Here is a 26460-nt window from a genome sequence, read left to right as displayed (position 1 = left end):
AACCAGCAACAAGGTCAGGGTAACCACTGTTATCTTCCTCCATGGCAGATCACCACATCCTAACATCTGTGCTACTGACTCTCAAACTTTGGGGTTGTTAAAATATAGACAACAAAAAAAAATCAATTTGAGTCGGGCAACGCAAATTGGGTCTACTAGACCCAACATTTGTAAGCAATGTAGACCAAAGTCACCTCTGGGGCCTCTCTGGGGCTTCATTAGTTTCATTGTTGACCTGTCCCTGCTTCTTTGTATGTTCTTATGCTGGCCGGGGCTGGTGAGAGCTAGACTGAAACCAAGATACTGAGGATCACAGGGTCCCCTGCCCTATCTTTGCCCCAGAGGTACTGTGTGGTTGTTCTTATTGGACTAGAAAACCCCTAACCTTAGTAGAATGGGCACTGATTCCAAAGGAATTTCTTCTGTTAGTTGAGGCAGTAGCTGGTGGCATGGTGGAGTGGAGTCACCTACTGTACCTGATCTCCTGGCAGATGAGTTGTTGCTGCTTACAGAGAGGAGAGGGGAAAGGACAAGGTTGTGGGGAACGCAGCACAGTGCAAATGTACCACAGAGCCAATCTAGTGCTCCTACTCGTGCATATTCACTGTGCCCCCCTCCTTCTCCTTCCGATAAGCAGCAGTGACTCATCTGCTTGGAGGTCAGGTAAACGTCCCTGCCCTACCATGCTGTCTGCTACTAAGTTGATGAACCTCTTCCCAGAACTAATGCCTTCAAGGTGAGGGCACCATTCCTATTCATGGAAGAGGGCACCAATGTAGCTTGGCCACGATGCTATATTGGGTTCTCATTCTTTGATAGCTGCCTGGTTTGGTTTAAAAACAACCACCACCTTTTAAATCGCAAATGCATATGGATACATGCTTGGGTGACTCTTCCTTCCTTCCTTCCTTTGTGAAACAGCATCTCTTCAAAATTCTGTGACCATAAGGACAAACCAGGGGAATATGTGTTCTACGCAGAAAATGACGATTTGTCTGTGAGCAGGACATTAAAACTCTACGTGAAAAGTGAGTTTAAAGAGGGAGGGAGAGAACAGATTGGAAATGCTTGCCTCCATGCTGCTGTTGCTCGTTTGTTCTTCTTCTTGCGAAGGTTGGGAGACAAACACAATTCAGTTTGCATTTAAAGCTAAACCCACCTTATTCTCACTTCCTGAAAGCAAAAACACAGCCATCCTCTGAAATTTGCACTTTCTCTGAATTTTGCAATGCAATTCTCCAACCACGTAGTATGTACAAAAATGCATGATGCAGGTTAAAGTGTGAAAAATAACAACAACAACAAAAGTGCATTGTGTTATGGGAAATTGCTCTGCAAAAATGTGAATACTTAACCAACTACAGTTCCCAAGATTTTCAGAGGATGCCTTGTGCTTTAAATGTACATTGTGTATGCAGCCCAAGAGAGGCCTGGCTCAAGGATAGAGATACCCTCACCCGTAGCCTTACATTGCATACCCACCAACACTTTGAAGCCAAAATTTGGGACACAAAATCTTCCCATTTTTTTATCATGAGAGCATGGTGGCCATTTTGGAGTACATCTCCACTTTCAGGCTGAGAGCCAGCGTTTGTCTGCAGACAGCTTTTCTGGGTCATGTGGTCAGCATGACTAAACCGCTTCTGGTGCACAGAACACGGTGACGAGTGCCAGAGCACATGGAAACACTGTTCACCTTCCTGCTGCAGAGGTACCTATTTATCTACTTGTGCTGGTATGCTGTTGAACTGCTAGGTTGGCAGAAGTTGGGATAGAGCAATGGGAGCTCACCCCGTTGTGCGGATTCAAACTGCCAACCTTACGATCGGCAAGCCCAAAAAGCTTGGTGGTTAAGACCACAGCGCCACCCGTGTCCTGCAGGTCATGTATTTATGGGGAGGCTCAAAGTATAGGGAGACTTGCTCTGATGAAGTTCGGGAATTATTGTTCTAAAGTGCTCTGTGCTGTTTTGCTGTATCTTTTGCAGGGAAACCTGTTTTAAAAATGTACAAGACATCAACTCAGATTTCTTGCGCCGCTGAGAGCAGGCCTGCGGCATCTTGGGTCTGGAGACAGTGTCCTGACAAGAAAACAAAGTAAATAAAGATGTTGATGGCCCTTTCCATGGATGTTAGTGGCTGCATTTTTAAAAGCAGCTGAGATGCTGTGGTGTGGTTTAAGATTCTGCAAGAAGTTCTGTTTGCGGCACCAGCAAAGATCCCTTTCATCCAAGCTCCCCATTTACCTGTGCTATACCTGACATCATATATGGTTTCCCACCCTTGTTCCAGCCCATAGTATGTTTATCTAAACACATCTGTTGAATACAAATTATCTGTGAGCTAAAAAAGCTACCGGTAAGTGATCAGCTTCTCCATTCCTACACTGCTACTGAAAGAATATTAAGATATATGCAGCACACACATCTGATGATGCCCTTGCCTCGGGTAAACAATGAAAAATGTAAATGGCTCTCTTCTCCCCACAGTTGCACAGAAATCGCAGGTGGAATATCAAACAACACATATGATGGAAATACCTTTGGTTTCCAGATTGTAAACAGCACTTTAGATCTATCGGAAGTAGAAGACAGATTTTACGTAGAGTGCTGTGCCAACAATTCGGTGGGCTTTGACTGTGAAACAAGCTTAATTGAAAAAGGTATTGTACAGAGGTGCCTGTAAAGATGGATTTGGCAGTCTGTGTAAGGAGGAATAGCCAACGTGGTACCCTCCAGATGTTTTCGAATTGCAGCTCCCATTAGCTTCAGCCAGAATAGTGAATGGATGATGGGAACCATAGCCCAATAACATCTGTGAAATGCTGTGGAAAAGGGGAGAGGTTTGCACTTTCTCAGGCAATTGGCAAGAATTGCTTATATGCAACAGCTGGATTTTAGAGTCCCAAAGAGATCTGCCCCCATGGAACTTTGAACAAACTATGTATTTTTACTAACCTGACTTTGAACTTCAGTTGAGTTTTCAAGACCCAAGTCCTTTGCCTCTGATTCCATGATGTGCTGGAACCATGGGAGCGCCACCTTTGGGTTGCTGAGTTGTATCTTGTCTTCCCACCATCTTCTTATTGTGCTATGCCTTCATGGTAAACCCTAAGACAAGTCACAGTTTGCATTTTACAAGTGGGAAACTGAGGCTAGAAGATAGTGGTTAGACCAAGGCTTCTCAGTGATACCATGGAAGTGGTGGGTGGGACTCACTTAAACCTGGATCTCTTAAATTTAAATATAAATGATTGTTCAGCTGGGAACACACTGACCTCTAAAGAATAATACTGTGCTTACCAAAAAAGGAAGCACGACAGGTTTTAATCTGTCTCATTTATGGGTATTGTGTGGTGGTTTGTTTTAATGTTGCTATTGGCTTGTTTCTATGAATGACTCCAACATCCTTCTATTTGCTCTGTGGGAGCCACATTATAATGCAAAGCATGGGTTCCATGCTAAATTCCATGGTATGTAAAAATATATTAAATGTTTGTAACTTCAGAAATGAGTCCTGTGGCACACTGAAGACCAACATCTCTATTGCGGCATGAGCTTTTGTAGATAAGACCATGTTTCATCACATGCGCAAAGTCATTTTATCTTTAACGATACAATGAAGTGCTTAACAATCCACCTCTCTTCAAATTGCAGGAGAACATCCCCTGTCCAATAATGTTGCATTATATGCAACTGCTGGATTCTGCTTTTCGGTCATTGCTGTGTTGTGTGTCTTAATTTGCCAAAACTACAAAAAGGTAACAGCTGGTCCCAATGTCTGTCTTTTTCACTTTGCTCTGTTACCTTGAATGTCCTTTTCACTATTCCTCTTTTCCCATTCCCCGTAGCAATCGAGGTACAAAAGCCAGCTGCAGATGATACAGATGGTTGGATCTTCCTCTAACGAATACATCTACGTGGATTTCAGCGAGGTCGAGTATGAGCTCAAGTGGGAGTTTCCCAGAGAAAATCTGGAATTTGGTGAGTTTGGTGGCACTCATCATAAGATTAGCAAGCGCATCACCAAATTCCAAGATGAGGAGGACATGTTCATTTCCCTTTTTCTTGTAGGGCAAGAACTTGGTTCCGGTGCTTTTGGGAAAGTGGTGAATGCCACGGCATATGGAATTAGTGAAACGGGAGTGTCTGTCCAGGTCGCAGTCAAGATGCTAAAAGGTAGCCTATCCATGTATATTGTAATGCAGGGATGAGGAATCTGTGGCCCTCCAAATATCCTTGGACTCCTTTATAACTGACTACTGGTTGTGTTTGCTGGAGAGGATGGGAGCTGGAGTCACAGAAGCGTAGAATTTTAGTGTTGGAAGGGACCCCAAGGGTTATTTGCCCAACCCCCTGCAATGCAGGAATTTCAGCTAAAGCATCCATGACAGGTGGCCATCCAACCTCTGCTTAAAAACCTCCAAGGAAGCAGAGTCCACAACCTCGCTAGGGAATTTGTTCCACTGTCTGACAGTTTTCCGTGTGTTTAGTTGGAATCTCCTTTCTTGTAACTTGAAGCCATTGGTTCAAGTCAAGCATGCTCCCTCCTCCATGTGGCAGCCCTTGAGATATTTGAAGATGGTTATCATATCTCCTCTCAGTCTCCTCTTTTCTAGCCTAAACATACCCATCAACTACATCAACATATATACTGGTATATATATTTCTCCCTCTCTCCATTTTATCCTCACGGCAACCCAGTAAGGTAGGCTAAGAGTTTGTGACAGACCCAAGGTCACCCAGTGAGTTTTCTGGCTGAGTGGGGATTTGAACTCTGCTCTCCCAAGTCCTAGCCTAGCAGTCTAACCACTACACCACACTAGCTCTCATGTGGAGGTCCACAAGTTTCACACTGCTGCTATAAAGACTGTAACCTGTTCTTGATTTGGGGGGGGGAGCCTATCTTCAATTCGGTGTCTGGGGTGCTTGTGTGGAAGCACGATCAAGGCAGAGCAGGCCAACCCAACCGCCATTCACAGTGAAGAGGCGAGGCAAGGTGACAAGGGTCATTTGGTCGCTTGGTTTGGCATCAGTTCCATCTACTCTGTACAGACAAATTGCTCAGGCTGAGGAAACAGAATCTAGGGATTTAGAAAGGTCAAGTGAAACTCCTGTTGGTGCCCTGCCTTACATCGCCTGGCAACTGCTGAGTCAGCAAGCTGCAGGATCTACTTCTGACCCAGCTGCATTGGCGACACCCAAGCGGAGCAGATCCCTGGCAAACAGCTCCCTCTTCTGACAACTTGCTGTGGTGGCACAGAGAGAAAAGCACTTGAGTCGGACTCTGAAAGATGCCCAATCCTCTAGTGAGCCCTTGCATGAGTGCTTAACTGTGCTTAATGTGCTGGTCCCAGGGGTAACCCAAGAAACGCAGTCCAGGTCCAGTCCAGAATCCAAAGGTTCCACTAGGAGTCAGTCCGACAGGGCCAAGGCAGGACATGAGGCAGGAAACCAGGGAAGGACAGGTACAGGATCTCAGGCAGGATCTGGCAATCAGCAATCTTGCTCCCACAAACTGGGGCGGGGTCCAACAGCCTTTTATCTTTGTCGGGGTAACGGCTGGTCCTGATCCCCTGGTGGCTCACCTCCCTGTTTCACCCGAAGGCGAGCACTCCTCCTGCGAGTACTCAGGTCTCTTCTTCTCTCAGGCCCTAGTCTCTGCAGCTCGGGAGACATCGGTGGGTCACTAGGCCCAGGGGCTGCTCAGCTTCCCCTGACCAAACCGGTAGTGGAACAGCTGTAAGTGATGGCCCAGCTGGAGGCAACGAGGTGATCCCCGCATCTGGAGCCAGGGCAGACTCAGGCCCCTGACTTGGCCCAGCTGGTGTTTGTTGCAGGGGAACCTGTGCAGACTGGGACTCTTCAGGATCAGGCCCCAGACTTTGTTCAGATGATGCCTGAGGCAAAGGATCTGGTGCAGACTGAGACTCTTCTGGTTCCGAGTCTGAGCCCAAGTCCCAGGTCATCACACTTAAGAACATAGGAAGAGCCAGACTGGATCCAGCCAAAGGCCCATCTAGTTCTGTTCTCATAGTGGTCAACCAGATGCATTTGAGAAGACCAAAAGCAAGACCCAAGCACAACAACGCTCTCCCCTTTTATGATTCCCTGCAACTGGTATTCTAGAGGCACAATGCCTCTGACAGTGGGAGCCATTAGCATTTCGAAACATCTGCAGACCCTGATGTTTCTCCTACGAGTTTGTGCACACTCATTTTGTTGTTTGAGGGAGATCTATTGCAATCCAAAGTTTCTGGTGGCATGTCTTCCCTCTCTTTGCTGTAGGACTGTTATGTGTGATGCTGCCGTGTCACAGTTCTGAGTAGGTGGTCATGTATCAGAGAACAGTCCTTTATTTGAAAGAGTCCTTTGCCTGAAGAGCTGCCTAGTCCAAAGTTTAAATTGCTTGTAGTTTTCAGAACATGGTGTTGATTCTGAGGATGACATCAGCACCGAAGCAAAGAAACCATTAAAATGTAAATTATGTTTGAGCTTTGATTTGTGGAACATCAAGCAAAAGTCCCTGGATATCTGACTTCATGTCCCACAGAAGTCAGGGATGTATTTTTTCAGACCTATGCTGGCCATTATGGCTGCATACACAACATGCATTTCAATCACAATCCTGGGAAATGTTCCTTATAGTTATTCCTATGAACAGCAACTAAGTCCCATTCCATGGAGGTTGATCCATTAAGGTGAATGGGGCATTGCCTCACTAAGGACAATCTGCCCTCAGCCAGCCAGCCCCCACCTCCTCCTTACTTCCAACCAATCCAGGGGATGTTACTAGCTGGCTGTCAACTCCTCATTAGCCTCAGTGTTGCCTTTGTAGAACTCATCAGGGAGGAGGTTCAGGTTGCCTCTGCCTATCTTTGGCTCTGACTTCACCAGCCATTGGTTTGGGCTTCATTTCCTGTTGGCTGCTCTGGTCTTCTGCTCCACCACTCCCAGTGGGCACCAGCCTCCCCTGGCCCCACTGACTTCACTTTCAAGTAACCACTCATACGGCTGAGCTCTTGGAGGAAATGGAATCCCATTCTGCTTTCCATGCATTGGATTGATCTCCATCTACTACCATACCAAATTACTGCCTCTGCTTCTACAGCTAAAGTCAACCTATGCAGTGACCTTAAGTTTAGGATTTAGCATTGTACATTGAGAATCTAAAGCCGTTTCCCTCATCCTGGCGCTTTCCAGGCATTGCTGGACTACAGCTCCCATCAGTCCTCAAGTCAGCATGGTTAGTGGTGATGGGTGGTGGGAGTTGTAGTCCAAATCCATGAAGGTTGGAGGAGGCTGATCCTAAAGCCTTAAATTGCATGGACTTAACCGCCCTTCCCAGTATAGGCAAATATAACTACACTTCTGGTGCTGTTGCATTTACAGACAAATACAGCTCTTCAGAAAAAGACGCTCTAATGACTGAACTCAAGATGATGACTCGCATTGGCAGTCATGAAAACATTGTGAATCTGCTTGGAGCTTGTACCGTATCAGGTAAGGAGCTGAACAGCCAGTGGGCAAAGCCATCTACTTATGCTGGACTCTCCAATGTGACCTCTTTTTGCCTGGGTTGAGTACCCAAACGTAGAATTAGCATTGGCCTGTTGTGCCTGTAGCTCCTGTCCAGTGGAATGAAAATTCACATTTAGGGGATCCGCTGAGTCTTTGATGGAACTCGGGAGACCATAGATCAGTGGCAGAGCACCTGCTTTGCTTGCAGAAGGTTCCAGGTTCCGTTTCTGGCATCTCCAATTAAGAGGATCAGGCAACAGGTGTTGGGATAAACTTCCCTCTGTCTGAGAGCCTGGAGAGCCACTGCCCGTCAGAGAAGACACTACTGGGCTAGATAGCTATACAAACCTTTAGTCTGATCTAGTAGAAAGCAGCTTCCCATGTCCCAAATGAGGGGCGCGGGTGGCGCTGTGGTCTAAACCACAGAGCCTAGGGCTTGCTGATCATAAGGTCGGTGGTTCCAGTCCCCGTGATGGGGCGAGCTCCTGTTGTTTCATCCCAGCTCCTGCCCACCTAGCAGTTCAAAGCATGTTAAAGTACAAGTAGATAAATAGGTACCACTCTGGCGGCTTAGTCATGCTGGTCACATGACCCGGAAGCCGTCTGCGGACAAACTCCGGCTCCCTCGGTCTATAGAGCGAGATGAGCGCGCAACCCCAGAGTCATCCGCGACTGGACTTAATGGTCAGGGGTACCTTTACCTTTACCTATGTCCCAAATGACCTTTCTGTTGGAACTACCAAGAGTATTAGTAGTAGTATTAGTAGTAGTTATTAATTTCTTGTACCCCGCTCATCTAACTGGGTTGCCCCAGCCACTCTGGGCAGCTTCAAATAAAATACAGAAAAAATACCACCAACAGCAGCAACAACAACAACAAACATCAAACATTAATAGCTTCCCTAATAGGGTAGCCTTCAGAAGTCTATGAAAAATTATATAGTTGTTTAGCTCTTTGACATCTAATGGGAGCGCAATCCACAGGGTGGACGCCACTACCGAGAAGGCCCTCTGTCTGGTTCCCAGTAACTTCACTTCTCGCAATGAGGGAACTGCCAGAAGGCCCTTGGAGCTGGACCTCAGTGTCCAGGCTGAACAATGGGGGTGGAGACGCTCCTTCGGGTATACTGGGCCAAGGTTATTTAGGGCTTGAAAGCTCAACACCAACCCTTTGAATTGTGCTCGGAAATGTACTGGGAGCCAATGTAGATTTTTTTTAGGACTGGTGTTATGTGGCCCCAGTGGCTGCTCCCAGTTGCTTCCTTTTTCACTGTTTGCTCTCTGGTATCTGAGTAACAGATTTTTATTTTTATTTTAAACTTTCCAGGACCAGTTTACTTGATTTTTGAATACTGTTGCTATGGAGACCTTTTGAACTACCTGCGGAGCAAACGAGACAGATTCCACAAGACCTTGACTGACGTCTTCCGACAGCACAATTTCAGCTTTTACCACAATTTCCCACAGTACGCAAACTCAAGGTAAGGAGCACTGAGCCAGTTGTGGCTTGGGCAAAGTGATGTGTTAGAGGGCCTTGTGTGCCAAGCAAAGGGGGAGGGAATAGTGCCGCCCGCTCTCCTTGGCGGGGCTATGGCACGCGAGGAAGCTGCCAAGGCTTCTCCACAACACGCTTCCCTTAAGGGCCTTCCCCACATGCCCATCCTGGGTGGCTGTAGCATACACTCCGCCTCTGTGGTGGTGGTGGGGGGGGGGAGCCTTCCCCATAGCATTAGCCACCTGAGACAGCTGCCTCACTCTGCCTAATGGTAGCACAGGCCCAGCAGGCAGACTCATGCAGATAGTAGTCCAGTGGAAGAATCTGATCATTTCCCTCAACAACAGGTTACCTAGACTGAGGGAAAGTATCAGTTCTGGAGGCTTTATATTAACCAGCAGCAGCTGATTGGTTCTCTAGTGTCACCTGACTCATTGGGCCAGTGGTTCTGCCTTCTGATCAGCAGTCCTGGCAGTGCAAGGAGGCTGTAGCTGATCTGCACTGTTCCTCGTTCGCATCTCCTGACAACAACTCACAGGGCCAAGTTGCTAGAGTGACATAATAATAATAATAATAATAATAATAATAATAATAATTGTGATTTATACCCCGCCCTCCCTGGCCAGAGCTGGGCTCAGGGTGGCTAACACCAGTAAAATTACAATAAAAACATAATGGGGGGAGGGGAAAAAACCAATTTAAAATATGGGTTAAAATACAATTTAAAATGCAGCCTCATTTTAATAGTAGCCCATAGATCAAAACCATAAGGGGAGGGAAACATAAGGGTCCAAAACAAAGGCCAGGTGGAACACCTTTGTCTTGCAGGCCCTGCGGAAAGATGTCAAGTCCCACAGGGCCCTAGTCTCTTGTGACAGAGCATTCCACCAAGTTGGGGCCAGTACTAAAAAGGCCCTGGCCCTAGTTGAGACCAATCTAACCACCTTGCGACTTAGGACCTCCAAAGTGTTGTCATTTGTGGACCTTAAGGTCCTCCGTGGGGCATACCAGGAGAGGCGGTCCCGTAGGTGCATGGGTCAAAACCAGCACCTTAAACCTGACCCTGTACTCCACTGGGAGCCCGTGCAGTTGGTAAAGCACTGGATGAATGTGATCCCACGGCAAGGACCCCATAAGGAGCCTTGCTGCGACATTCTGCACCCGCTGGAGTTTCTGGGTCAGCTTCAAGGGCAGCCCCACGTAGAGTGAGTTACAATAATCAAGCCTGGAGGTGACTGTCGCATGGATCACTGTGGCCAGATCAGGGTGAGAAATGTAAGGGACCAAATGCTTAATACGGCGGAGATGGAAAAATCCCACCTGTGCTGTGGCTGCAACCTGCGCCTCCATGGAAAGGGAGGCATCGAAGGTTACACCCAAGCTCTTGACAGAAGGCTCTGGCACTAACTGAGCCCCCGCAAGAGATGGGAGTTGGTTCCCCAACCCCATGTCGTCCCGACCCAGCCAGAGGACCTCTGTCTTCAAAGGATTTAACTTGAACTGGCTCCCAAAAGTATTGGGGAAAGGATTGCACGCTGCGGGACTCCACACACCAAGGAGTGCCGTGGCGACAACTCCCTCCCTAGCGCCACCCTCTATCCCCAACCTGAGATAAAGGAGCGCAGCCATTGTCAGACTATGCCCTGAATCCCCACGTCGGCAAGGCGGTGGTCCAAAAGTTCGTGATCAACCATGTCGAAGGCTGCTGACAGATCTAAAAGAATCAGCAGTCCCGCCTCAATCCATCTGTCTACGGAAATCATCTGTTAGGGCGACCAAAGTTGTCTCAGTCCCGTAACCAGGGCGAAAACCGGACTGAAATGAATCCAGAGCCGATGTTTCATCCAGAAACCCACCAAGCTGTTTGACAACTGCTCTCTCAATTACCTTACCCAGGTAAGGTCCCTATATGATACAGTTTGAGAACCACATCTGCATGGAAAAGCCACAAGAGATTTACTGCTTTCATTTCTGCTGTGTATTCCACCTGATCAAGCTGTAACTGTCACAAATCCTCTTTCAAAGTCTCTGCTGTTTAAATTGAATGCATGCTATCGTGATGAATTCTGCAAGTGAAAAATTCTAAGCACAACCATCCAAATGCTTATTTTTTTTTAAAAAAAAAAATGTGTTTACGCAGATTTTAATTTCTATTTATTTGGGGTTCATTCTATTTATTTGTGTTCATTCTTATGGATGTCATTTTTACTATAGCAATCCCTTTTTCTTTAAAAAAAAATCTTTTTCAGAAATGAATATATACTAAGAAATGGATCATATATTCCAAAGGATGACTTTGGAAACACATCTGCAAAAAAAGACTTAGATTTGGCATCTAAATTGTGCAGAATTGCCCTGCTTGCTGAGGAAGGTAAGAAATCAAAGTCTCCTTTTGGGTTGTAATTGTGGGTTTTGAAAAAAAAATATGGTCTGAAGTAATGTAGTCATTTGGCAAACAATGCTAGTGACAGAAACTCAAGCCTTAGCGAAATAAAGCTCCATTGTTTTTCACTTGTAGAAGGAATGAAATATGTGAACAGGGGAATAGATGATGAAGAGGACCTCAATGTGCTGACTTTTGAAGACCTTCTCTCCTTCGCATATCAAGTTGCCAAAGGAATGGAGTTTCTGGAATCAAAATCAGTAAGCATGATGTGTGAAAATTTGTTCAGATGATAAAGAGAACAAAAATGCATACAGTAATCCAAATCCCATTGCCTCCTCTCCAGCTGGATGTTCCAGCTCAGCACTACAAAAAAATAAATAAAAAAACTTAATTAGAAATGGACTTTTATGAGAGAAATACGTTTTTCTGGTGTGTGTGTAAATACTAGGACCAGCCCCAACATTAGGCAGAATGAGATGATTGCCTCAGGTGGCAGATGCTGTGAAGCAGGGAATGCTGGCGAGATGTTGGAGGACAGTTTTATGTAGTTCACAAAGCCTGCCTTATGTCCTCTAAGGAAGACAGCTGCCCTCAGGAGGTTACTGTCCCATCACCAGTCTAATCAGCTTCTTCACATGGAATAAGGATGCTTTCTTGCCCTTTGCTTCAGGCATCAGAATGTTATAGGTCAGTCCTGGTTGTTACCATAGTTGCTTATGATGCATCTCTCTGGAACGCAAATGGCTAGAGGGGAATTGAGAGGAACCTCTTCTCTCTGCTGCCGTGGCTCTTCTCTGCCAAAGGAACGCTGCTGCCAGTTCAGCAGAGCTGGCCCAGAAACTAGCATGTTTTACCAAATACACAAGAACACAGTGTGACTAACATTTGGTCTAGGTAGCAGAATGCCCTAGTAAGCTCCCCAAGAGGGACTAAGAAGGCCAAAGCCAGTGCTCTTCCAAAGAAAGGTGGTTTTCTAAATGAGGTAAAACAAAAGGCAAAATGTAAACTGAATTTCTGAAGGCTTGTCTCGGAAGGAGACAGGAGGACAGGCGTTCTAGACGGGGAGATGAGATGCCCGGGAACCAAGAACAGCTGTGTGATGATGCTCCAGTGTTTGTGGGGAAAGGGGGAGGGAGTGTTGGAAGTTGGAACCTTGATGGAATGAGAGAGAAGGAAGATGGAGGTGTTTACCTGTCCTTCTGCTATTGTCTGCCTAAAACATGTCAAAGAATGGGGGAGCAAAAATCCTCAAGGGCAAAGTAATTCCAAAAAGAAGGGAAGAAGAGCAAGCATTTCCTGGCCATCACAGGTTTTGCTGGACAAGGACTGTGGGATTATGGGGTACAAAGACAGGTGCCTTTAGGTGGGATTTCCAAGATTTAATCAGACTTTAAATCGCTTGGAATGTGTCTAACTCAGTGTTGTCTACACCAACTGGCAGTAGCTCTCCAAGGTTTCAGACAAGAGTAGCTGGAGATGCTGTGTAATGGGCCCCGCCTGCTAGCCTGCTCCTTAAAATATCACTGGTTTTAGATACCTGTTAGGTCCATAAATTACCATATAGCATATATTCAACATAAAAAACAGTAACAATTTGTTGTTGACAAAGGACAGCTGGACACATAAAGGGCCCCACTACCTTCAGTAGCTTAGGGCCTCATCAAACCTAAATCCGGCCCTGGCTGTGGGTTGGGACCTTTTGTATGCAGAGTATGTGTTCTGCTACTGAGCTGTGTGGCCCTTCCTGTAGCTCAGTAACTGTAGCCCCCAACATGGGAGCAACAAATAATCGTTCTGCTAGAGTATATCTATTCGGCAGTCATTAAAGACTATCTTTGATTCTGCAGTAATGATGCAATGCTATATGGGAACCATTTGAACTCTGTTCTGAATTTTGGTGCCCAGTGTTTATATATCATTGGGATGGGAAATGAATTTCTGCCTTTAACATGGGATCAGGTCAAAATACTCTTCCTTTTGCGTATGTAAGTCTTATGCCAAACAAGGGGGTAGTGCCCTTCAGGAGGAGCCAGGAGGAGCAGCAGATGTGCTTGCCCAGACAGCGCCACTCTCAAAGAGCATGTCGGAGATAAATGGTGCATCGCTCATCTTTTTGGAGGGTCAGCCAACAATCTTCCTTTGTGCAAACCTTGTGAACTTCCATCAAGTGAAATGTGACTATCGGTATTACAGTATTTCGTACAATTTCCCTCCAGCACATAAAACTTTCAGTGAACTGATCGGAATTATCTTTCGGTTCCTTCTTTCTAAGATTTATTGCTCGTAGGCTCACCCACTTTTGGTTGTTGTTGTTTTAAAAAAGAGGATGTGTGCCCTTCAAGTGCTGGAGAGGGGAAGCACTGCATAGACCATGAACAGGGAAACAGGGCCTCCAGATGAGAACATTGGAGCAGAGAAAGCTCCTTTACACGAAGCCAGACCGTTGGTCTATCTAGTTCAGTGTGGTCTACACCAGGGACAGGGCCCTCCAGGGTTCAGATTCTACCTCCCATCAGCCTAGTCCATAGGCAGGGTTAGACAAACCATTAAGCAAAATAAGCACATGTTTACAAACCCTCCAAGTGTCCCTATTTTGGCATATGATTTCAGCTGCGAAAGGTGTTGGCTTGGAAACAACCAGGGACTTAAATGTTGTTCTTTGGCCGTTGTGAAACAGGGCGTGAAGCAAACTCACACCATTCTCCCTTGACAGTGTGTTCACAGGGATCTCGCTGCCAGGAATATTCTAGTCACTCACGGCAAAGTGGCAAAAATCTGCGACTTTGGACTTGCAAGGGACATAGAGAATGATTCAAACTACGTTGTCCGAGGGAACGTAAGTAGATGCTTTTGGCAGACTCTTTTCATAGCTTTATGCTAATCATAATAACAACGCAGTAGTACTAACCATAAGAATATAAAAATAGCCCTGTCAGATCAGGTCAAAAGCCCATCTTAACTTGGTGACTCTAACGACCTCCCATGGCAATGAATTTAACATAGCTTAACTGTGTGCTGTGTGTACATGCAGGAATTGGCAAGTGGATAAGCTGATGGTTAAGAATTATAAATTAAAAATAATCCCTCCAAAAATATTGCAATATAAGGTTAAATGTAAGGAATGGAATGTGAATTAGAAAACAACGCAGCAACAAGAGGAAACTATGGACACATGGAAAGCAGAGTGTGGGAAGCCAATTTTTTGAAAAAATGTATTAAATTTGCTCTAATTTGTGGTTGATTTGTTAAAATGTGAAAAATCAATAAAAACAATTTCGCAAAAACAAAAACCCCAACCACTCTATAAGCTGTGTGAAGAAATACAGTACTTCTTTTTATTTTTCTGGATACCTTCCAACATGCAGCTTCCTTAGAATCATAGAATCATAGAATCATAGAGTTGGAATAGACCACAAGGGCCTTCGAGTCCAACCCCCTGCCAAGCAGGAAACACCATCAGAGCACTCCTGACATATGGTTGTCAAGCCTCTGCTTAAAGACCTCCAAAGGAGGAGACTCCACCACACTCCTTGGCAGCAAATTCCACTGTCGAACAGCTCTTACTGTCAGGAAGTTCTGTCCTGTCTTAGATGACCCCAGATTCTGGTATTATGAGAGGGAGGAAAAACACCTCTTTATTCACCCCCTCAACTTCAGGAGGCTGGATGGACTCCTTTGCACACAGAGATTGTGATCTAGAATGGCAATCTGTGTGCCAAAGCCTCTTTGTAGGTACAGATTCCCTTGCTGGGTTTGCTAGAACACACATGTCTGCTTTCTTCCTAACTTCTTTATGAAAGGGACCCCTGCTGGATTAGACTAACTGCCGATAAATCCCATTTCCTGTTTCCTGCAGATGCATCCAGTAAGCCTGTAACCAGGACATGAAGGCAATAGCCTTCTTCTCCTGTCCTTGTCCAACAGCAGCTTATACTCAGTAGCATGAGGTCTTTGAACCTGGAGGCTGCATAAAGCCATCTGTCTGAGGGCACCTTCACACAGAAAGTGCTTCCTTGCAGTAAATACTAAATCCTCAGCGTAGCTTGTCACCCCCCCCCAAAGATATTTTACAGTGGGAAGACATGCTTGAGAAACTTTTCATATAGGGAATCGATCAAGTTTGAAGCAGGCCTGGTTATCTGTTTTTTAGGTGTTACAAACAAGAGCTGCTTCTGCAACATCATGTGAAAATCCTAGTTCCTACTCTAGTTCCACTATGCTTTGCATGTGCTCCCTCAAAGGCCACAACCGCCCTGTTCCCAAGCAGATATTCCTCTAAAAATGAAGTCCGTGCATACAATTGCTAGACTTTGCACAGTATTTCTTCTTCTTTTTTCTCTGATGTGTGGAAGTTTCAGTGCAGAAATGATTCCCTCCCCTTTCCTCTTCCTACAGGCTTGTTTACCTGTTAAGTGGATGTCTCCTGAAAGCTTGTTTCAAGGGATTTATACTATTAAGAGTGATGTATGGTCTTATGGAATCTTACTGTGGGAAATATTCTTTCTTGGTATGTTCTGGATTAAGTTGCCTACTTCAGCATTAAGGAGGGCCCAGAAACAAGGGGTGGCAGAAAAAATTGGTTCAGTTTGCATTAAATGTGGACTTGCCTCATTGGCACTTTCCAAAGCAATATGCAAAAACAGCCATCCTTCAAGATTCTCTGAATTTTTCTAGCCAGGTAATGTTTTCAGAAATGCATATACTAAGATGGGGGTTCACAGACAGTGGTAACAACAACAACAACAACAACAATTTATTTATACCCCGCCCATCTGGCTGGGTTTCCCCAGCCACTTTGGGCGGCTTCCAACAAAATATTAAAATACAATGGTCTGTTAAACATTAAAAGCTTCCTTGAACAGGGCTGCCTTCAGGTGTCTTCTAAAAGTCTGGTAGTTGTTGTTCTCTTTGAGATCTGGTGGGAGGGCATTCCACAGGGTGGGTGCCGCTACCGAGAAGGCCCTCTGCCTGGTTCCCTGTAACTTGGCTTCTTGCAAAATAAAAAAATTCCTTCCAGTAGCACCTTAAAGACCAACTAAGTTAGTTCTTGGTATGAGCTTTCGTGTGCATGCTCATACCAAGAACTAACTTAGTTGGTCTTTAAGGTGCTACTGGAAGGAATTTTTTTTATTTTGTTTTGACTATGGCAGACCAACACGGCTACCTATCTGTAATTGGCTTCTTGCAGTGAGGGAACCACCAGAAGGCCCTCAGCACTGGACCTCAGTGTCCGGGCAGAACAATGGGGGTGGAGACGCTCCTTCAGGTCCACGAGCTTCATTCAAGCTGTCCACAGCACATTTGTGAATTTGTGGTTGAAGACTGGAAATGGAACATCCACTGTATTAATGATGCATGTGGATTTTTAATTGTATTTTTATTGCTTCTCTTATTTCTTACATTGTATTTTATTGTACAGTATTACAATTTGATTTGGAATTCAATAAAATACAACATATGAAATAAAAGCAATAAAACTCCAATTAAAAATTGTATAGCATCCAGCACCATGCATTACAATTGTTATAATAGGCAGAAAAATCATTAAGTCCCCCGCCACCCCGCAAAGTCTCAGCAGTGTTCAAGTGGTCTTCGGGGGGGGGGGAGGTTTGGGAATCACTCTACTAGGGTAAAGTGTGCAGGAAAATAACTTACAGAACACATTATATTAGGGGAAGTATGCTTTCCAAAAATGTGTGTGTTAGAGGAAATTGGATACAAAAATGTGTACATTAGGAGAAATTGGCACTGATATGCTGATTAATCTTTACGAGTTGTTTTTAAATAACAAAACTGATGTGGAAATATGGAGAAATGAACTCAATGATGTGGGTGCATTAGGCTACATACTGCACACCATAATTTTAAGCACATGACTTTCCTCCAAAGAATACTGGGAACTATAGTTTGTTGGGGCATTAGGAATTATAGCTCTAGGAGGGGTAAACCGCAGATCCAAAGATTTTTTTTTGGTGGGGGGAGAGCTGTTTGCTTTAAATGTACAGTGTATATGCAGTCGTGAATTGTGTGAAGAAGGGTGCGGCAAGCCTGTTTGTCAACTTCCACTTTTTCACTCTTCACTTCTCCCATTTTTCTGTTTTAGGTGTCAATCCTTATCCTGGAATACAAGTGGATGCAAACTTCTACAAGTTAATTCAAAGTGGCTTTAAAATGGACTGTCCGTTTTATGCTACAGAAGAAATGTAAGCATGGGATATGAATACCGAGGGCTGGGGAGGGGCAGGATTCTGCCCAGGCACAATTTAGGGATGCCATGGTACATTTCACCCTTCCTACCTTCCCTGTGCTTCTAATTTATTATTCTTCAGGACTACCAGTATCTATGATCATCTCACTAGTTCCACAAACTGGCTACTGTTCGAAACAATTAAGTAGGCATAAATGCTGGATATGCAAGTTAAGGAAACAGAGGAGTCAAAAAAACTGACCTGTGTTGCACATTCTGGGACACACACACACACTTCTCAATCTGCTTTCCCTGTTTGTACCGTTGGTATACATGCGCTGATAATGCAGTGCGGACATCATTTCACCTTATTGAATTGCCCCTTGTCAATTGCCCCCTTTTCCTAGCCCCAGCCGTGGTGGAGAGCTGCTTAGAACTTAAACCAACATATCCAGTTTTGGAGTGTTTTGGATAATGGATGTGGGACTGAAGCCACATAAATGTTTGCAGGATCTACCTGAGAGCATCGCTTCAGACGGGTGCCACGAGATTCTCAAATACTGTATATGAGACGGCCAAACAAGCTTATTGATAACATGGTGGAGATGTTAAAGCAGGCACATTAACTTAACAGTTTTCATGCTTTGGGGTGTTGTCTTAATGAAGCGCCTTGAGTCTGGGCTGCAGGTGACGTTCTTTTGATCCTAGGATCTTTTAAAAGCCCAGGCATACTTGTATTTTGGGACACATTCATATCCCAGTTGCCTGACTTTCCCATGGAAAATGCTTTGGGAAATCATTTCGTATCCCCCCCTCTGGTTTTGTTGTTGTCTTTGCAGATATTTAATGTTGTGTTCCTGCTGGGCTCTGGACTCCAGAAAAAGACCATCCTTTTCACAGCTGCTTTCCCTCCTGGCCTGCCAGCTGGCTGAGGCAGAAGGAGCAGTAAGTAAGATTTGCAAACAAGAACATTTTTCTTCTCTTTTTTCCCCTTTTGCTTTTTTTTTAGGGGGTGGTGGTTTAAAACCTATTAATAGCACCCATGGCAAGGGACTGTGAATGATGTCCCCAGCTGCTCGCTCTAATCTTCAGAAAGAACCGTCTGTTGTTTTCCCCCAGGGAGATCTCCAGAATGTCATCATGATTCTGGCGTTCTTCTCAGCTGTTGAGAGAGTGTGTGTGTGTGTGTGCAGCATTTTTGGCAAATATATTATTGAGTGTTTTCAGGAGAGCACTGCAGAAATGTGAGACTCCTGCACAGGTGTGCGAAACCTCACCTCTTCGTCTAGCTTCCAGGCCTGTCTTTGGCCGTGCCTCCACCTCACTCACTCAACTTCTCAGTGTCCTACTTTTGAGTGTTTCTGCCTATGATTGTGCCTCTCACTTGTCTGCTTAGAGAGTCTGTGGTGTCTGGTGTCAGAGGTAGTTCTAAGGTGGCGCGACCAGTTCAGCTGCACTGGGTGCCGTGCTGCAGGGAGCACCACAACAATGCTGTAGAACGGAGCGTGAGAGGAGGGGAGGGCAAATTTTAGGGTCTCACAGGGCGCCGCTGAAAGGTGAGAGCCCAGAGTCCTCCACTGCTGCTATCTGCTGGCACTGGAGGAAGGGAAGCAGAGAGACCAGCAGCAGGTGGAGTCTGAGCCAGTGACAGCCCCATTCACCCACCGACTGGTTGCAAGTGAGGAAGGCCAGTGGGGTTTGGCTGAAAGCAGGCTGAGGTTGTTGCATAGGCCCTTATGGATCTGCTTCCACTGTGGAGGGTCTAGAACAGCCTTTCTCAACCTGTGGGTCCCCAGATGTTGTTGAACTACAACTCCCATCACCCCTAGTTAGCAAGGCTAGAGCTCAGGGATGATGGGAGTTGTAGTCCAACAACATCTGGGGACCCACAGGTTGAGATTTGCTAGTCTAGAAACTGCTGGCTTTTGGGAATGTAGCCTTTTGGGACTACAACTCCCATCATCCCTAGCTAACAGGACCAGTGGTCTGGGATGATGGGAACTGACCACTTTTTTACCTCTGGCCCCAACCACCAATGGTATGTGGCCCCCAGAAGGTGGTCTGTGAGGGAATGTGGCTCTCAGGCTGAAAAGGGTTTGCCATCCTTGCACCAGCCCTCTTCAGCCAAACACAACTGGAATCCCACACAGGAAGTTCATGGGCAGACCAGTATTTTATTCAGGCATGAGATTAACTCCTCTTTGCTGCCTGTACTATTTTACCTACATCCCAGTGAACTAAATTGGATTTGTAAACCACCGTGCATACCAGAAAGTATTGTGGAGTTGTAATTACTGCTACTATTTCTGTTACTACTGCTAATAATAATAATAATAATGGCAATTCATTATTTGCTACCTCTTATGTTCCCGTCCTAAATTATAGGCATATCCAATGGGGAAGAGAGGGATTTCTGAACACGTATCGAGTCCAAAGCCACATATCCCAGTTCACATGGGATAAGAGAAGCTGAACCACTTCAGTTTACCATTCCTACTCTGGATGCAGATGCTGCAAGGGAGAAATAAGATGGATGCATTATTTTCTATAAAAAGGCATATAAGCTGAATGTATCGACAGAGAGGTTTTTTTGCCTTCGCTAAAGAGGCCAGATTTGCCCCTGAATTTCTCGTGCTCATTTCCATGATCCAACATTTGCTTTTGTAATGAAATTTGCCTCCCCTTTCAGGAATCTGGGTCAAGGCGAGAGCAGACTTTCCACAAGCACTGTTTTGAACCAGGGGTTCTCTGGTGTGTCTGCAGCCTCCAGGGGCTGTGGTTAGGAAACGAAACTCTTTCCTTTCACAAATGTAACTGAAGTCAAACATTCCCGTTGTTGTTTGGTTGTGCTTAGAGCAGATGTAGACAGTTGAAGTTCTTTGTCATCAGAGCCTCCAGACATGAATGTATAGCGGCGTTATCTTAACACTTGCTGTGCTAATAATTCAAAAAAGCTTGGATTGGGACATTCAGACCACTGCGCCACATTATAAGCAGCATATGTCTGATATATGTCAGGCATATTTGGATTTTGGGGTGAGTGCCATGGGCTCTCCACCCCCTTTTTTGTGAGCAGGGGCTTCCTCTGTAAGGTCTTCTTCACCTTATTCCCATCAATGGGCATTTGAATTTCATGTGATCCAGATGAAACGAAGGCTTTCTTCATAGACTTTGTGTGGTTTGGCAGGATGAAGAAAAGAGAAAATGAAATTTAATTCTCATCGGTGTTGCTTACACCCAGGTTACATGGTCAGAACAACTATACCATCTTAGGAAATGGGAAATCCATGACAGAGGAACTGCCATATCTAAGCCCTGCCAAAATTGTGCAAACCACGGCGGAAGCTGGGGCGGTGGGTTGCCAGTTTCCTCCTGGGTAATTCTGGTTCTTGTCAGAGGGAAATTCTCCAAGCCAGCACTGGCATGGTTTCGTTCCCATTCTGAGGCCATGCCAGGGAAACGAGGGGACTCTGGATCTGGTGGGTCCCAAGCTGCCCAAGCACACCCCAGTGTGGTGTAGTGGTTAAGAGCGGTAGTCTTGTAATCTGGGGAACCGGGTTCGCGTCTCCGCTCCTCCACATGCAGCTGCTGGGTGACCTTGGGCTAGTCACACTTCTCTGAATTCTCTCAGCCTCACTCACCTCACAGAGTGTTTGTTGCGGGGGGAGGAAGGGAAAGGAGAATGTTAGCCGCTTTGAGACTCCTTCGGGTAGTGATAAAGTGGGATATCAAATCCAAACTCTTCTTCCTCAACTGTGTCATCAAAGCACCAGCACAGGAAGGTGGGCTCCCTTTCTGGCCCTGGACTTTTTACCCATGGAGAGGGAGATTAGCTGTATCCTATTGCCAGGGCTGGCCCACCCATGTGGCAAGCTGAGGTCACCGCCTCAGGCGGCAGAATCCACAGGGACAGCAGGTCCTGCTCTTGAACTTCCCCCCTTGTTCCTAATGTACACCTCCCTTTTCTCCTTCTTCCCTGGTGGATAAGAAGCACCATTTTGGGGTCCACCTCACATGCCAAAATGTATTGGGCCAGCCCTGCCTGTTGCCCCTCTGGGATATCCTCTCAGAGACTTAAAACCATGGGTAGGCAAATTAAGGCCCGGGGGCTGGATCCGGCCCAATTGCCTTCTCAATCCGGGCCGCGGACTGTCCAGGATTTAGCGGGTTTTTACATGAGTAGAATGTGTCCTTTTATTTACAATGCATCTCTGGCTTATTTGTGGGGGATAGGAATTTGTTCTTTTTTTCAAAATATAGTCTGGCCCCTGTCAAGGTCTGAGGGACAGTGGACTGGCCCCCTGCTGAAAAAGTTTGCTGAACCCTGCTTAAAACCTTAAAGCACGGCTAGGATGATGGGAGTTGTAGTCCAGCAACATCTGGAGGGCTGCTGGTTCCCCATCTCTGACTTTTAAAGCTTTTCAGGATTTTTCAATCCTTATTTTGACTTAGTAATTTTATTTTGATGTGTTGTTTTTGTTTTTGACATTATGCAGCTTTGTAGTTAAAACTTCAGTTTTCAGATATGTTCCTGCTGCTTTATGCTAGCACTGCCCTGACTATTAATTATTAATTTCATTTTTCTATTTTGTGAGTTGTCTCGTTTTATTGCACACCTTGTCTGGAAAGGCAGTATCCAGTTTTTAATAGATAAATGTCCTTTAAAATGTGCTGTTTAATCATCAGGTAGCCATGCTTGCCGCTACTGAATGAAATGTCTGCTGAAATATTGATACAGATATATACTTGATATATATTTGAAATAAAGATGTAGGTGTTTTTTTGTTGTTGTTTTGGTCTTCATGGTTCCTGAGCTTTCCGGTCAGTTTTGCCATTTCAGCAACTTCAACAAAGAATGGGAATTTTTTTATAATTTATCTTGGAGACCACTGTAAGCAGATGAAAATATTAGCAGGACTGCAATAACACTTGTAATATAGCAAGTACTATGGAGACAATGGAGTAATATAAAATATAGATTATGGGAAAAGATCTAATAATAGGACCATGGAGGGGAGGTGGGAAGCCCAGAGATTCGGAGGAATCTGTAAATGTGGATGTGTATGCTTGTATTATTATTTTATACTTGGAAAATCAAATAAAAATTATTTCAAAAAAAAAAAAAAGATGTAGGTTTTTTTCCCAGTGTGCTGTGTTATTTCTAGATGCAATTCACTTCTTTGGGGAAACATTTGGAGGAATGGAAAACCACAGGGCTCACTGGAAGAGATCAGGACATTTGGGGCTTGCTTGTGCATGTACTAAGTCCAGAGATGGTCCTAGGGATGGCAAACGCCCTCATTTCAAAAGGTCTCCTTAGCCCAGGGATTGGGGACCAACTGCATTAGGAACATAAGAAGAGCTTGCTGGATCAAGCCAATGTGCATCTATTCCAGCATCCTGTTCTCACAGTGGCCTGTGGGAAACCAGTGTGCTAGGCCTGGGGGTGACCCGAGTAACGCAGTCCAGGTCCGGTCCCAAATCCAGGGGTTCTGCGAGGAGTCAGTCCGACAGGGCCAAGGCAGGAAACCAGGCAAGGTCAAGCACAGGGTCTCAGGCAGGTTCTGGAAAACAGCAAGGTTTATTTTTGTCGGGGTAAAAGCTGGTCCTGATCCCCTGGTGACTCACCACCCTGTCTCACCCGAATGCAAGCACTCCTCCTGCGAGTACTCAGGTCTCTCCTTCTCTCAGGCCTTAGTCTCTGCAGCTCGGGAGACGTCGGTGTGTTACTAGACCCAGAGGCCGCCTCAGCCTCCCGTGACCAAACCGATAGTGGAGCAGCTGTAAGTGATGGCCCAGCTGAAGGCAACGAGGTAATCCCCGCATCTGGAGCCAGGGCAGGCTCAGGCCCCTGACTTGGCCCAGCTGGTGCTTGTTGCAAGGGAACCTGTGGAGACTGGGACTCTTCAGGATCAGGCCCCAGACTTGGTTCAGATGCCGCCTGAGGCAAAGGATCCGGTGTGGACTGAGACTCCTCTGGTTCTGAGTCCGAGCCCAAGTCCCAGGCCATCACAACCAGCATGCAAGATCAGAGCACAAGAGCTCTCTTCACTCATGTGGCTTCCAATAACCTATATTCAGAATCATTACTGCAGCCATCATGGCTAGTAACTATTGATAGCCCTCTCATTGAATGTGTCTCTTGTAAAGCCATCCAGCTCTGTGGCCACCCCTTTCTCCTGTGGGAGTGAGTTCCATAGTTTAACTCTGCTGTGCATGCAGAAGTACTTTTCCCCCATCGCCAATGGGGAATGGCCAATGATTAGGAATGGTGGTTATTTTAGCCACTACAGGTTCCCCAGCCCTGCTTTAACCCATCTTCTTCTCCAAGTTGGGGCAGCAGAGGCTCAATCACAACTCACGTCTAAAGCATCAGGGCTGGGCTGAATCACGCCTCTGGTGATAAGGTGCCATCCAATTAGCAAACCACTGCTACGAGGGTACTTTGCGTTTGGTTTTCCAATTACAAACACTAGGTGGCGCTGTAAGCTCATTTTTTTTTAGCTGGGTATTTGCCGAATGCTCGAAAATAAACGTGTCTTGTTTGCTTTCCAATGAGAACAGAACCAATTTGGTGAGAGATTCTGAAGCAGAATCTCCTAACTAGAATTTGCTTTCAGAAATGCGTGTTTTTGTATTTTCTTGATTCAATTGTTTTTAATCTTTTCAACTCCGAATGCTACCACCAGAGAGATACAGCAGGAAACTTTGCCAAACTGACTTTTGATGTGTGAAATTTTCTTTCAGTCCTCATACCAAGTGGTATGTAATATGTCAGCCCAGGACATCCCACAGATGTCTGTGCAGGTCCTAATCCTGCACTCTAACTGCCACATCACACTGCCTCTAAGTAGCATGTACCATATATTCACACACACACACACAAACTCCAAACATATTGTTGTACCTTTATAAGCTACTTAGAGGCTATTGTAATTAAGCTAAATATAAATTGTTTAACTAAATAAAATAAAATAAAATAAAATAAAATAAAATAAAATAAAATAAAATAAAATAAAATAAAATAAAATAAAATAAAATAAAAATTCTGAAATTAACGAATGTATTCTGCTCTTAATTTTTTAAAAAATAAAACATAAATCATGTACAATGCTAATTTCTTTTTTAAAAAAATCCTAGCTTTGGTTGCGGCAAAGTCATGAATGTTATAATTCCTCCAAGGAACTCAGGAGGCCTCATGTATGCTATCCTCACAACAACCTCCTTGTGAGGAAGGTAAGGTTCACCCAGTGAACTTTGTGGCTGAGTTGGGAAACTGCTGGTCTAAAAGATACAAGACCCTAAGACTATAACTTTATTAGCCTACTTGTGGCGCCCTGTCTATAAGAGCCAAGGAAATGCAATTTACTTTAAAAATTAGCTATTAGGCAGCTGTACTAAAAGAAAAAAAGTGTGGTGTGTGTGTGTGTGTGATCTTTGGCTTCACATAACATGCACATATTTTGGGGAAGTTACTCTTACTTGCAGATCCCTCAGATACCTTAAGGGATAAAACTCCTTATTTGTATAAAAGTAGGTGGAACATGAAAAGCAGGGTGGGGAGACTGGTTATGTTCTTGCTAAAGACCGAGATCAGGATGCCAAGGAACACATGAATGGATGCAAAACCTGTTTTTCTTAAACCTCATCCTTTTAAGTTTTTTTTTTTAAAAGGTGCTCCTAAACTCCTCTTTAAATTCCTCTTTAAATTCAAAAAGCTTGCTGGAGATTTGGAGAAAGGGATTTACACAGAGGGTGAAATTGTGCATAGACTCTGCCACCTCTCCCGCTCTGAATAGCTCTAATGAAAAATCCACAAATGTCTTCGGTTTAGAGACCAGTTTGAAGGTTCTAGAGGAGCACCTTATGATAAGTGTCACATTGACATCACACGTCTAAAGCACACTTAAGGCACATTTAAAGCACATGTCTTGTCCGATCTTGCCCAATGAGTTGTGTCTGTGTTTTTGGCCACAGATTTCAATGCTCAGGTTTAGTTACTCCACCTATGTTTACCATTCTGCTTATTGCCCAGCACTTAGTAGTAAAACACTGGCTTATGTTTTCTGAATGTGAAATGGTGAAATGAATTGGTGAAACTACAATGCTGTAGTTAATGTTGCTGTTTGTTGTTTAGTCGTTTAGTCGTGTCCGACTCTTCGTGACCCCATGGACCAGAGCACGCCAGGCACTCCTGTCTTCCACTGCCTCCCGCAGTTTGGTCAAACTCATGTTTGTAGCTTCGAGAACACTGTCCAACTATCTCGTCCTCTGTCGTCCCCTTCTCCTTGTGCCCTCCATCTTTCCCAACATCAGGGTCTTTTCCAGGGAGTCTTCTCTTCTCATGAGGTGGCCAAAGTATTGGAGCCTCAGCTTCGTGATCTGTCCTTCCAGTGAACACTCAGGGCTGATTTCCTTAAGAATGGATGCGTTTGATTTTCTTGCAGTCCATGGGACTCTCAAGAGTCTCCTCCAGCACCATAATTCAAAAGCATCGATTCTTCGGCGATCAGCCTTCTTTATGGTCCAGCTCTCACTTCCATACATTACTACTGGGAAAACCATAGCTTTAACTATACGGACCTTTGTTGGCAAGGTGATGTCTCTGCTTTTTAAGATGCTGTAGTTAATGCCAAGCAGTAAATGGAGGTTATGTGCTGTGCTGGGCAGCATGGCAGATTTTGACCTGGGTTCAAATCCCAGCACAGCATTGGATTCACCCGGGCAAGGTACTGTTTCCTTTAGCACAATTGCATGTGTGTCTTCTAAGAATCACAGAACTATAGAGTTGGAAGGGACCCTAAGGGCCATCTAGCCACCCCTTGCAATGCAGCAAAGTACATCCTATAGCATTCCATGGGAATCAAGGACCA

At 45.2% G+C, this 26460-nt stretch overlaps 1 protein-coding gene and 1 long non-coding RNA gene across 2 annotated transcripts in view; one reads left to right on the top strand and one right to left on the bottom strand.

Moving 5' to 3' along the window:
- FLT3 (fms related receptor tyrosine kinase 3) overlaps window positions 1–20156 on the top strand; it is a 54140-nt gene extending 33984 nt beyond the window's left edge. The window contains exons 10-24 of the mRNA XM_079973487.1: window positions 922–1028; window positions 1988–2096; window positions 2489–2661; window positions 3656–3759; window positions 3850–3982; window positions 4073–4177; window positions 7391–7501; window positions 8847–9000; window positions 11264–11385; window positions 11533–11657; window positions 14114–14236; window positions 15796–15907; window positions 17504–17603; window positions 18427–18532; window positions 19973–20156. Of these exons, the coding sequence (XP_079829613.1) occupies window positions 922–1028; window positions 1988–2096; window positions 2489–2661; window positions 3656–3759; window positions 3850–3982; window positions 4073–4177; window positions 7391–7501; window positions 8847–9000; window positions 11264–11385; window positions 11533–11657; window positions 14114–14236; window positions 15796–15907; window positions 17504–17603; window positions 18427–18532; window positions 19973–20050 (1762 nt within the window). The 3' untranslated portion in view covers window positions 20051–20156. The remainder of the gene's footprint in view (window positions 1–921; window positions 1029–1987; window positions 2097–2488; window positions 2662–3655; window positions 3760–3849; window positions 3983–4072; window positions 4178–7390; window positions 7502–8846; window positions 9001–11263; window positions 11386–11532; window positions 11658–14113; window positions 14237–15795; window positions 15908–17503; window positions 17604–18426; window positions 18533–19972) is intronic.
- The window catches only part of LOC307215185, a 371333-nt gene that overhangs the window by 26737 nt on the left and 318136 nt on the right, over window positions 1–26460 (bottom strand). The gene's annotated exons all lie outside the window — the stretch shown is intronic.

Source organism: Podarcis cretensis (assembly GCF_951804945.1).
Source record: "Podarcis cretensis genome assembly, chromosome: 4".
In the NCBI taxonomy this organism is placed as follows: Eukaryota; Metazoa; Chordata; class Lepidosauria; order Squamata; family Lacertidae; genus Podarcis; species Podarcis cretensis.
This window is presented reverse-complemented; position numbering and strand designations above follow the sequence as displayed.